Source organism: Podarcis muralis, chromosome Z (assembly GCF_964188315.1).
Source record: "Podarcis muralis chromosome Z, rPodMur119.hap1.1, whole genome shotgun sequence".
Lineage (NCBI taxonomy): Eukaryota > Metazoa > Chordata > Lepidosauria > Squamata > Lacertidae > Podarcis > Podarcis muralis.
In genome coordinates, this window is record NC_135673.1 from 32,020,114 (window position 1) to 32,033,772 (window position 13,659).

General features: G+C 48.4%; 1 protein-coding gene across 3 annotated transcripts in view; it reads right to left on the reverse strand.

The window, feature by feature from the left end:
- Positions 1-13,659, reverse strand: part of NHSL2 (NHS like 2) — a 118,700-nt gene that overhangs the window by 66,971 nt on the left and 38,070 nt on the right. Inside the window, exon 1 of one of the 3 annotated variants that reach the window (XM_028714869.2) lies at positions 935-1,336. The exons of the other annotated variants lie outside the window; for them this stretch is intronic. Within the exon in view, the coding sequence (XP_028570702.2) occupies positions 935-1,055 (121 nt within the window). The 5' untranslated portion in view covers positions 1,056-1,336. Of the gene's footprint in view, positions 1-934; positions 1,337-13,659 lie in introns of those variants that run through there. 3 annotated transcript variants of the gene reach the window in all.

Genomic DNA, 13,659 nt, shown 5'->3' on the forward strand with positions numbered 1-13,659 from the left:
GATACAATAAAGGCACTCTGCAACGCTGCGTTCATATAGAATCACAGAACTATAGAACTGGAAGGGACACCAAGGTCATCTAGTCCAACCCCCTTCAATGCAGGAATCTTTTGCCCAACGTGGGGCTCGAACCCACGACGCATGCTCTACCGACTGAGCTATCCAAGGAGCTTCTTAGTAAGCAAGCTTAGAATTGCAGCCTGGAGCATCTCACCTGCCACCTGAGATTCAGACAGCTGCTTGGGTGAGAAAGGAGATCAGAGAGTCTGAAGGGTCTTTAAAGGTCATAAAGCCCAACCCTCCCTGCCGGTGCAAGAAATGTTGCAACCCTGACAGGTAGCCTTCTTGGGGGAAATCTCCTGCAAGAGGAGGGTGGTGATTTTTTTCTTTAGCATCTTGGCACTTCAGATTTCCCTCTTTCACAAGCACACACATGTGCAACTATCTAATTTTAGGCTTTTGGCTTTATTTCCTTTTTAAAAAAAAAAATCAGCCCTTTTTTTAAGAGAGAGGAAGAGAGTAATGTGCATTACTGCTTCACTTACTTCAGTGGCTAAGCCAGCTCTGCTACATTTGGGAGCCCTCCTGGCTTATTCAGCTGAGTGGAGCCCTGACCCTCCCCAAAAGTCTGCCTGCCCCATCCTTGATGGCAGGGCACGTGCACAAGCTCAACGTGTTTCGAAAACCGAGCCCGTGCTGCCCAAGTGCACGTGTGAACCCCCTCCCGCTTCCCAGGAGCTCCTTGTCCTGTGAAGGGCTGTAGCTCCGGCCTCAAAACGCTCCCTGCGGCGCTGAGCTGTTACGGGGAGAGCAAGTTACTGGCGGTGGCTGGGTGGGGGCTCTGAAGCCATCCATCCATCCATCTGCAAAGGTTCCAGGAAGAAGCAAAAACCTGATAGGCTCAAATCATCCGTAATCTCTGTCTCAACCCTACCTGTTGCCGGTTGCGCGACGGCGGTGGGGGCAGAGGATGAGGAAGGGGAGACGGCAGCGGTGCGCGGGGGTCGCTTGCTGCGGGGCGCTTTGCCGAGCATCACCGGCGGGGAGTTGCCCATCTCGGTGCGCTGCTGTTGCTGCTGCTGCTGCTGCAGGATTCTCCGGGGCGCAGGAGAGCATCGCTCAGGCTCCGGAGCTCGGGGGGAGGGAGCCTCGAGCACAGCCAGCCGCCGCTCCTGCGCGCCGATTCTGCCCGGGACTGGCAGCGGCTGTTCAGCTCATGCCCTTCTCTGGGTGCTTCGAGTCTCCGCCGCCGCCTTTGCATCAGCTGCAGGCGCCGCAGCAACAGCGTCGCCGCCACCACCTGCCCCCGCCCGCGGGCGGGCTGTGAAAGAAAGGAGGGGGGGAAGAACCACAAAAAAGGAAAGGGGGGGGGGGGAGGGAGAAATAAAATATTCTCCCAAGCCTCCTCCCTCCAGATCTTTTCGCAAGCCTGACAGTCTGACAGGAGACTAGGCACCCGCCACACCCACGCGTGTGCAAAAAGCCACGCGCACCCTCAGTGGGAGAGGGACCACCCGGTGGCAAGCAGCGGCGGAGTCGCCTTCGGAAACTGTTCTCTGCAGCAGGCAATGCTCAGTACCCAAGGGCCTTGGAAAGTCATCAGTCATTGAGAGGAGGGCTCCCCAGAGCATGTGCAGAGAGTCCCTAGCCATCTCTCCGATGGAGACTCCATTCGGACCGGGAAGCACTTCTGTGAGCAAAGGCGGAGGAGGGGGGTGGAGAAGAGAGGCTCAACTTGCATGTTGCTGGTGATAAATAGCACACTTCTCTAATGTGTCAGCCTCTATTAGCTGGGAGGCAAGGGTGCCCTGCAAAATGTACACGTGGCAGGTCAGTGAACACAATACACAGGGTGTCAGATCGTGTTGGGTCTCTCTAACATTAAGCAAGACACAGAATATGCTCTATTTGGTCGGAAGGAACTCTTGACATTTTGGGAAGCAGTGAGGCAGGGGAGGGGGATAGAGAGCGTACAGTCTGTGGGTATCTTGTCTGAAATGTGCACACAGCAAATGTCTACAGAAAGAGACGAATAACCATATGCACTTGTGTGCCTCTAAATTGCCACAGATGCACACAAGCAATATGTGCCGCTAGAAACCTGCAGGCAGAAACCTTGTACACAAACGCAACCCCTCACCCCACAAGAACAAACCAGAGCATGCATGTGAACTGCCTTGGACTGCAGCCATGGAGAAACCACTGCCAAGACTTTGAACCTATTTCTATCACCCTCCTCTTACCAAACCTGCCCTTTTATCTGACATGTTGCCTGATCAAAGGGATCTTAGCCAATTAAACTGTATGAGTTTTAGCTGGTCAGCTGAGCATCAACAGAGGCTGCAATCCTAAATAGGACTGGCAAACGTTTCTGAATAAGAATATATAGGATGGCACAGTGAACCTAAATGAGTTTGTATATGAGTTGGCGGGGGGAGCAATAGTTCTAAAGCACATAACATACTTTGGGTTGTTGTTTTTCAGATCAGAGTTTGGGAACCTGCAGCCCTCCAGATGTTGCTAGACTCCATTTGCAGTTGAACAACATCTGGAGGGCTACTGTTTTCATTAGGGTTCTGCTTGTTTTCAATGTATGGGGATTGTCATCTGCAAGCATCCTCTTTGCAGAGGCATTTTGCCACCATCACCTTCTCTCTCTCACACACACACAGGATGGAACACTGCTTCTACAACAGTACTTGCCATCTGCAGTTTATGTAAGTACTTCTATTAATAATAAGGATAATGTTTTGAAATTAAAAGTGCCAGTTACTCAAGGTAGCTTTTTAGTCGATCAAAATGCTGCAGCCCAGCTCACATGTCTCTAGAGCAGCTAAGGAGGGGCAGCTGGGTCAGGACAGGGGCCCTTCGAGTCCAGCATCCTGTTCTCACAGTGGTCAACCAGATGAGAGTAATTAGCTACGAAACCCCAACATTTTGAATCCCCTCCAAACCTGGGCCAAAAGTTTGCAGTCGTTTTGCAGAATTCTGCAGTGAAAACCCCAAGTTTTGCAGCCCCCCCCCCCGTAAACTGAGCAATTGATACATCAAACAGGGACAACCAGATGCCTGTGGAAAGCCTAAAAGCAGGACTCATGTGCAGTAGCTTTCTACCCATTAGTGATTCCCAGCAACTGGCTTTCAGAAGCATTCTGCCTCTGACTGTGGAAGAAGAATATATCCATCAGGATTAGTAGCCATTGATAACATTATCCTACACAAATTTGTCTAATCCTTTCTTAAAGCTATCCTTGCTAGTGGCCATCACTGCCTCTTGTGGGAGCAAATTCCAGTGTTTAGTAATGTGGTGTGTGAATAACTGTTATCAAGAGGAGACCTGCCGGGTTGGGGGGGGGCATGTGGAGATTAGAAATAAGACTACAAAGGTTTATTTTTAAAAATAAAAATAAAAGACTCTGCTGGCTCAGTCAAAGCTTGGAACAAATGTTCAGAACCCTTTTTGGATTCTGTGCTTAGTCCCTAAAAGACAAGGCAACATGGGCAGATTGGGAAGGGAGGAGAGGCTGCGAGCTGTGAGGCATATCCTGCTTGCTCCAAAGCCTTCTCTAAATCTGTGCTACGGATGCAGCTCAGGGATGATGCTGATGGCACTCTGCTCAGCGAGGCTGCAAGTGCCCAGAAGCTTCTGCTCCAAGGTCACACATCTCCTAGTTCCTCCACAAACTCCATCAATTAGCAACTAACAATGCAATCCCACACATGGCATGTCTAATCAGAAGTGTCACTGAGTTCAGGGGGCTCAGTTCCTAGGTAAGTAACCATGCAACTGCAGCCTGGATGTGCTTCACAGGCCCAGTGAGAAGATGAAGTGGTGCCACTCCACCTAACACACTGAGAAAAAGAACATTAAAAAACAAGAAGCTACCACTATATTACACCAGAGTGGGAAAGCAACTTCTGACTGGAGGCCTTAGATCACGGGTCCCCAAACTAAGGCCCGTGGGCCGGATAAGGCCCGAGGGACTCATTTATCCGGCCCATGGCGACCCCCGCCACCCGCTGCCATCGCCCACTCATACCGGTGCTGCACTGTGCAGCTGCCCACTTCCGGGTCAGAGGAGCATTGGAAATAGCTTGTGTGCATGCGCAAGCGTTATTTCCAGTGCACATCCGGGTGGGAGGAGGCCCGTGCACATGCGCACAAGCTATTTCCAGTGCTCCTCTGACCTGGAAGTGTGCCGGAAATAGCGTGTGCTCACACGCTCCCCCCCCCCCCGGCCCGCGATCGGCGCTGGAGACACCGGCCCAAGGCGCAGTAAGTTGGTTGACTCCTGCCTTAGACAGAACTCCTCTCACTCCTCCTCTCACTCCTCCCCAAGATAGCTGCACTACTGGTTTGGGTATGTTGGGATCTCTCAAATGAGCAGAGATTTAAGGCTGAATCTCTGCCAGCTCCCTGTTTGCCTGTAGGAACCCATTTATAGTGGGCATGAACTAGGGCTGCCACCTTTGTTCTGGCAAAATACAGGGCAGTGCAGTTGGGGGGCAATTTCTTTTCCATCCGGTGATGAAGTGTCTTCAAAGCAATCCATTACAATTTATTGCAGGCTAACTGGGTGGCCCCTCTGGAATTTGTCACACAGGCACATGTAAACACACATATACACACAAATTTGTAAATCTGTCTGTGCTTGGCTACTCAGAGATACATGACCTTTCACACACCTTTTCAAACACATGCATTTGGAGAGGATCCCAAACTTGGCACAGAGAGAGAGAGAGAGAGAGAGAGAGAGAGAGAATACAGGACAAAACACTATCAATACAGGAGTTGGCATTTTACATTGAAACACAGGGCAATCCTATATTACACAGCAACCCTAGCGTGAACATATGAAGCCATGCTATTGGTCCATCTAGGATCAGGTTGAAGCTTCTATAGGGAATGAGGTGTCTCCCAGCCCTATTAGATCCTTTTATCTGGAGATAAGAACTGGCAAGGAGGTAGGCACTGTAAGGCAGCTAAGGCCCACAGACCAGAACCCCCCCCCCCCCAAAAAAAAACAACCTCTGGCTCTGTTTCACCTTCTCCTTCCTTGTGGTTATTGCCTGTCCACCTGTTGTTTATCAAAATACACAGTGACATGAATGAGGAGATGGAGCCATAGTGACCCTATTTGCCTTTTCCTCAGGTCATAACTATGGACCAGAGAGAGGGCAGCAGTGACAGCAGCAAGGAAGCTGGCACATTTTGGGGACCTGCGAAGGGCATTTTGCCCAGCCCCTCCCTCAAAAACACCACTGGGGCTGTACCCTGGAAACCAGGCTACAGGCCATTTCAGCTTATGCCCGCGTCCAACCTCCCTATGTTCATAAGCAGCTGCCATATACTGAGTCCATCCAGCTCAATAACGTCTACTCTGATTGGAAGCAACATTATAGGATCCTGAGCAGGTATTTTGCTCTACAGTACTGACATCCTTTAAATTGGGGAAGCCAGGGACTGAAACCGGAACCTTTTGCAGGTGAAGCAGTTGCTCCAGCCACAGAACCAGGGGTGGGAACAAAAGGGACTTCTGCAAGAAAACTGGGGGCAACTATTTATGGTAGGTTTCCTGTTCAGAGTGGTTCCTCTTCCAAGGGAACTCTTGGAATGGTTGCTGTGTGAGGGGAACACGGGTCTCTGAACAACTCTCAGCACCCTTAGCAAGCTATGTTCCCCAGGATTCTTTGGGGGAAGCCATTCCTGTTTAAATTATTATTATTATTATTATTATTATTATTATTATTATTATTATTATTACCCCCGCCCATCTGGCTGGGTCTCCCCAGCCACTCTGGGTGGCTTCCAACTTAATATTAAAAAACAACACAGCATCAGACATTAAAAACTTCCTTAAACAGGGCCACCTTCAGTTGTCTTTTAAAAGTAAAATAGTTGTTTATTGCCTTGACATCTGCTGGGAGGATGTTCTTAAAGTGGTACGATACTGCTTAAAATGTGTAGAAGTGATGCAAGATGCTGTATCAGTGACTGCTGGACATTCCCTCTGGGCCAGAAGCGGATTATTTACTTATAAATAATTTCTGGAACACTCTTCATTTAAAAATTGAAACACCCCGAGGCATTTTACAAGAGGAGACAGCAATGAGCTGAATCAAAATGTCAGTCCTGCACACAGTGTGTATGTAACAGACCATTGCTTGGTGGCAAGAGTGCATGGTTTTGCATGCAGAACCTCAAACCTCGGCATCTCCTGTTGAAAGGATCAGATGAAGACCTGTGCTTGAGACCCCTGAAAACCGCTGCAAGTCAACCAATGATACTGGGCTGGACAGACAAATAATCGTGACCTCCTATAAAGCAACTTATTCTGTTCCTAAGTAAGGTTTTCACATCAAGGGTGGGAGGGTGCTTTCAGGACCCCGGAATTCGAACTGCAGGGAGGGGTTTACAGAATGAGAAGGAAACAAAGAGTCCTAGAAAACCCACCTGCATTCATTTAGCCTCACTTTATAAACCACTGTTAGTTCCCCATTTTGCCATTCACTAAAATCCATCAAATTCTCTCTTGGATTTATGAAATTGGGATGTGGAGGGCGGAGAGAGAGAGGCTGCCTGTATGTGGGAGGCAGAGAGTAGACTCCAGCACATACTGGCTGTTAAAGAACAGAAAGATAAGGACAGAAAAGGGTCCTTTGACAGGAAGGCTTGGAGATGCCTAACCTGAAATTTTGATGCCAGTTATTTCTGAAAAGCTGAAGTCTATATGGGAAAAAAACACCCCAAAGCTATTTTGTGCCTCACTTACAGAAGCCAATTCCCCACTATCATCTGTGCTAAGAAGACAGAGTACCATAAAGCACTGGAAAGTTGCTATGGAAACAGAAGCAAATTGGATCAGTACTCAGCATCCCTTGGCAGAAAAGCTCCTTCATTGACTGCTGAGGGAGCCCATTTCTATGGGCATGTGTATGGAAACCCAACCACCTGCCCAGGCAGCAGTGCCAGCAGCACAAGCCCTCAAGGTGACACTCGCCACCCCAATGAGAACAGCAGCCAAAAATATGCAAGCCAAGCCCACCAAGTGGCGCACAACTGCTGCAGAACTTGGCTGCCTTCAAGCCCCCATAATGCCCATGCAACTGAGATGTGTGAAAGTCAAGTAACATCCACAAAGAGCAAAAGATAACACCCTATTCCTGTGTTTGGAAGAAGAAGAAAATCTCCTGCAGGTCCAGCCTCAGACCCCTGGAGGCAGAATTCTGTTGGGTTCTCCTGACCTCATAGACAAGGCTTAAAGTTGCCATGTTTGCTCTTGTGCTTCTGCTCTGGCTGTGTGCACACTGGCACATGGCTGGGAGAAATTAAGCCGCTGCTGCTTGATGGGGAAGACATCTCCTGTTGAATTTCTGCCTGTCTGGCAACTGTTAATGGGGAAAGGCTATAAGCTTTATGGGCATAAGATTTGCCTGCCAAACATGCCAGTTCAGTCCTTGGTCATTTCCGGGTCAGGCTAGGAAAGACAGACAGACAGACAGACAGACAGACAGACAGACACACACACACACACACACACACACACACCAATCTTAAATTCTGAAGAGCCACTTGTGGGATGATCTCCTCAGGGAGGTTAACCTGGCACCTTCCTTACATACCTTTAGGCACCAGGCAAAAATGTTCCTCTCCATCCGGGCCTTTGGCTAATTAATATTCCACAGCCTTTAAAATGTGCAGAGCCTTTTCAAAGCTGACCCCCATATATATTTATGGAACCTGCCCACCCAATGGTGGTATGTCTGCGCCTGGCTCCTTGCTTGATTGCTTTAAAACTTTTTTTATTTCAGTCTACCTCTGGTTGAAATGAAGGGCTAATTTTGCAAACTGTTGTTGATCCCTGTTTTTAAATCTACAATTCTGCTACTGGTATGGGTTAAGAATTTTTAAAATGGCTTTTCTTTTGGTTTTAAACTTTTTGGATACAGTCGTACCTTTGTTGGTCGAACGTCCTGGAACTTGGATGTTTTGGCTCGCGAACGCTGCAAACCCAGAAGTGAGTGTTCCGGTTTGCAAACATTCTCTTGGAACCGAAATGTCCAACGGGGCTTCCGTGGCTTCTGATTGGCTGCAGGAGCTCTTGCAGCCAATCAGAAGCCATGATTTGGTTTTTGAACGTTTTAGAAGTCGAATGGACTTCCGGAACGGATTCCATTCGACTTCCATGGTACGACTGTATTGACTTTTCAATATTTTTATGATACTGCATTGGGGGAGGGGACCCTTTTGAAAGGCAGCATATAAATCCTTAAAACACACACACAAGTCCTCACTTCCTCCCCAATCCCATCCTATATCCTCAACACTTCCTTAGGACAGCACTTAGGGACATGTTTACCATTAGTCCAAATAGGGGTTTATTTGTTGAGGCAGAGGAGTCAAAGAGAAGGAAGGAGGAGGACTGGAAACAGATGGCTTCGGAGACATAGAAGAGGGGGGAAATGGGAAGGGGGCAGAGAGAGAAGCACCATATTTTACAACTTGAACTTATTAACACCTTCCTTGCCTGTTTAATGTACACTTTTGCATGCATAGGATAGGTCTGATTAGTTCAAATGTCGAAATGTGCTTTCCACAAACCAATGTTTTCAGGCTTGTCCTCACCCACCCACCCACCAATAATATGGGGGGTGGAATCACATTCTTCCATGTACATTCAGACTTCCACATGACCTTTGGGGGGGGGGGGACCAGGATGTTTTGCTAATTTGAAATATAAGCCGTAGCCAGAGTCTCCAGCTTGCTTAGGATCTTTAGATGGGAACATAGGAAGTTGGCTTATACTGCGTCAGACCCTTGGTCCATCTAGCTCAGTACTGTATACACTGACTGGCAGCAGCTCTCCAGGGTTTCAGGCAGTGTTCATTCACAGCTTTATCTGGAGGTGCTGCACACTGAACATAGCACCTTCTGCATGCATACTACTAAACTATGGCCTTTTATTCTGAGTTCTCACAGCATGCAAAGCATGCTTAGAAGGCAGGCAGCATCTTCACTGCTGGGACCTGTCTCACCTACAGATAAAATTTGCCATTTTAGCTAAGTGTTATCTGCGGCTGGTAACAGCTCTTTCACTATTTTTCACCAAAAGTAGCACCTTCACAAGCATTACTGCCTGCAAAGATTGCTCCATCCTTTTTTGAGGGAGAGGAAAGGTCAGCTTCCTGTGCCTTAAAGAACCAAGCAGATGTTCTAACAGGCAGTTTTCCACTTTATTGCATCACGAAAGCAGGAAATGCTGCTCCCACTGGATATTTGTATGGCATGCAAAGGAACCCATCAAGAAAAATAAAAACTTAGCTGCACCCATTTTTCTTCTTGAGGAAATAATCCAGCAAGAGTGCCACCCTTCACTCAGAACACATTTGCATTCGAATCCCCCACTCAATGCATTTTCAAGATCTCTTAAAACCAGATGAGCTAATCAGCCTTAAACACCCCTTTGCAAATGCAAACACAGGGTGTGTGAAGCTCAGCAAAGAGTGGGTTTTAACCCTTTCTTTTACAGTGCATTTCCCTATGTACGCCTTGCTCCAGATTATTAGGATTTTTATTTATTTGATTTATTGCCCATCCTTCACCATAAGGCCCCAGGAAAAGATCGCAGCTATTTAAAAATGCAATACAGTGGTACCTCGGGTTACATATGCTTCAGGTTACAGACGCTTCAGGTTACAGACTCTGCCAGCCCAGAAATAGTACCTTGGGATAAGAACTTTGCTTCAGGATGAGAACAGAAATCACGCAGTGGTGGCGCGGTGGCAGCCGGAGCCCCCATTAGCTAAAGTGGTGCTTCAGGTTAAGAACAGTTTCAGGTTAAGAACGGACCTCCGGAACGAATTAAGTACAGTACTTAACCCGAGGTAAGGTAAAGGTAAAGGTACCCCTGCCCATACGGGCCAGTCTTGACAGACTCTAGTGTTGTGCGCTCATCTCACTCTATAGGCCGGGAGCCAGCGCTGTCCGCAGACACTTCTGGGTCCCGTGGCCAGCGTGACAAGCTGCATCTGGCGAGCCAGCACAGCACACGGAACGCCGTTTACCTTCCCGCTGGTAAGCGGGCCCTATTTATCTACTTGCACCCGGGGGTGCTTTCGAACTGCTAGGTTGGCAGGCGCTGGGACCGAACGACGGGAGCGCACCCTGTCGCGGGGATTCGAACCGCCGACCATGCGATCGGCAAGTCCTAGGCGCTGAGGTTTTACCCACAGCGCCACCCGCGTCTCTAACCCGAGGTACCACTGTATTAAAAACAGCTGAAAACAAACTACAAATTAAGAATAAGCTGGGCCCTAGTATATACAATGGTACCTCGGGTTACATACACTTCAGGTTACATACGCTTCAGGTTACAGACTCTGCTAACCCAGAAATTGTACCTCGGGTTAAGAAGTTTGCTTCAGGATGAGAACAGAAATCGCGTGGCTGCGGCGCAGCAGCAGCAGGAGGCCCCATTAGCTGAAGTGGTGCTTCAGGTTAAGAGCAGTTTCAGGTTAAGAACGGACCTCCGGAATGAATTAAGTACGTAACCAGAGGTACCACTGTATAGGCTCTTCAACTGGTCTGAAGCTGGCATTAAGGACATGGAGCCTGTTGTGATAAGTGTGAGGCTCTTGTGACCTAGAAGCATGCACCCTGCAAGAAGATGCCTGATGCACTAAGAAAGGCAAGGTGTGACACCAATTACCAGATGATGTGCTAAAGGCTTCTGGCTGCAGCTGTGTCAGAACATTCAACTCTTTGCTGACAGCGGCAAAGGCATGAAGACAGCCTTTGGACCAACAGTCAGGAAAACTGCACCGCTGAAAACTTTGTCTAGTGAGATCATCGCAGACCGCATAAAGCAAATGGGCAGAGCACTATCAAGAACTGTACTAGCAGGAAAATATGGTCTCCAGCACAGGAACTGACAGCATCTGCCTGTCTTGGGAGAGTTGGGTTTTACACTTTCCCTCAACAAGCCTAAGAACAACATCAACTCTCAGGCATGTGGTAAAGGCCCCAAGACAGGATGGAATCCCAACAGAAGTGTTGAAAGCCAGCCTCAATTCCTCCCTCAAGATGCACCTCCACAAAATGTTGGGAAAACGGATCCACAAGACATGCGTGTAAGAACAAAGGTGACCACCATGACTGTAACAACTACCATGGAATTTCCCTGCTGAGTACTGTGGGGAAGGCCTTTGACCTTGTCAGCTGAAAAGGACTTTTCACAATGCTAAACTATTTAGGATGCCCACCTAAGAGACAAGAAATGCCGTGGTGCACCTATAGCAGTAAAACCAGATGCCTTCATCTGCCCTAGCTGCAACAAAACATGTCTCTCCCATATGGTCGCAGCAGGCCCTGTGACTCTCCAACTGTCTGACTTTACCCAAAAAAGGCGCAATCTTCCATTGTCTCCTGAGGCTGACATGCCAACAATATATTGTCAAAGGCCATAATAAAGAGGTGTGTCTTCAACATAGGATAGGAACTATATAATTAAACTGCTGTGTTCTCACAATTAAGTTAAGGTGGGATCTATAACTTTCAAATCGCTTTCTGGAGGATGGGACAGGGTGGTGGAGGGAACACTTTCTTTTCAACCGTTTATCACAGCACTTGGAAGTGATAATAGCAGCATTAAGCAATCTTGCTAAGTAATCAGCACAAGTCCAACTGTTTGCTTTCCATAAACATTACAAGGGAATACAGTGGTACCTCAGGTTAAGTACTTAATTTGTTCCGGAGGTCCGTACTTAACCTGAAACTGTTCTTAACCTAAAGCGCCACTTTAGCTAATAGGGCCTCCTGCTGCTGCTCCTGCGCCGCCAGAGCACAATTTCTGTTCTCATCCTGAAGCAAAGTTCTTAACCTGAAGCACTATTTCTGGGTTAGCGGAGTCTGTAACCTGAAGCGTATGTAACCTGAAGCGTATGTAACCCGAGGTACCACTGTATACCTTTCTGTCCGGATTTAACTAACCTGCAACTGGCTGAGTGTATTTGAGGGGAAGTTATCTGGATTCTGTGGTATTGTGAACACCCCTCCCTCCTCCTCTATTATTATTATTATTAGCCCATCATTTGGCTTTAAATTTATGGGAGCTGCCTTCGGGCACTTTTTGTAAAAGTGATACAAATTTACATAATAATAACTACATTTTTTTAAAAATTGCATGCAGTGGTTCTTAATCCCAGGGGGCACATGGCTGCAAATAAGGATAGCACCCAGCCACAGAAGGTGCGTTCTGCTCCACCCGCTGCTCCACTGTCTCAACATTGTGTACGGTAGAGCAAAGGTAACTTCTTAGGACAAGGAGTTTCTGAATTATAACGGAAGTCATAGGAAGCTACCCCTTATTGAATGGACCCTTGTTTTCCAAGGAGAAGTGACTCTCCAGGGTTTGAGACGGGAAATTTTACCTAGCCCTACCTGGAGATGCCAGGGATTGAACCTGGGACCCTGCCACTGAGCTACCCCCCACACACACACCTGGGTGTCTTTCTCACAGCAGGAGGAGGGTGTGTGCACACCAGGCTGCATGCAACCATATAAATCCCTGGTGGAGCAGGTTGGCAGAGTGGGGTTGGGTGGATGACAAGTTGAGAAACGTGGGCGGGGGGGCGGGGAGTTTGATTTTAAATAAAAGTTTTGAGGAAACACTGCTACAGTAACCGAGGGTACAAATGTCATATAAGACGGGGAGCGGGGACAAAAAAAAACACTGGCCAACCCTTTTCCTTCATTATTCCTTCATTACAGGTCACTCTCTCCAGGACCACCCAATTCCCTTCCTCCCAAACAAGGAAAATAAAATTGAAAGGAGCCCAGGGCTCATCTGTGAACAGGGATTCATTAGGGCTGTTGGTCTGGTTTTAATTCTAAAACATTTGAAGTTATGATTAAAAAAAAAAAAGATTTGTCTCTAAGCATATGCAGAGTGTACTCTCCCTCTTTTTCTTTTTTTTTACTCATTCACGCAAACAAATCTAGCCCCTGCCTATCTGAAGATTTGGGAGGCACCACGCAGTTGTCACACTTTTCTGGAAGCAATTCCTCCCTGCAGGACACCCACGGGCTCCCATGCAATCCTTTCCAGAATGGCATATGGCTACGTCTTGTTAGCACCACCCTTCCTTCCCTCCCTCCGGCGCTCCCATGCCGCTCGTGCCACAGTGCCCTGCAACTGCCCACATGGGGAGTTCCGGCTGCTGCGCTCCCCTACAGCCAGCGGCATCACAGCCCAAAAACATAGCACGAAACGGAATGACGGGGGGACGACCCAAAACACTGAATGCAGGCAGTTTTACATACTTGGCTGTTGTTGTTGCTGCTGCTGCTGCCGCTCTGGGAAGCCTCAGATGAGCATAGCCCAAAGCGGGGTGGAACTGCTGTCCATCTCCCAAATGAGTCACAAGCCCCCGCTGGAACCTGGGCAGTTCCCAGGCCCTCTGCCCACCCGGAGCAGGCTACTCCCCACCTCACAGCCTGGGCTTGGGAGGGGGGCTGCAGCAGCTCACCCCTTTTTCACTGCCTTCCCTAACTCAAGCCAGATTTGCTTCAGGCAAAGCAGTCTCCTGCAGTTGTTTCTCCCGACCAGGCCCTTCTTAAAGGCACAGGCCCTAAATTTGCTGGGCAGTGGGATTCTCCCA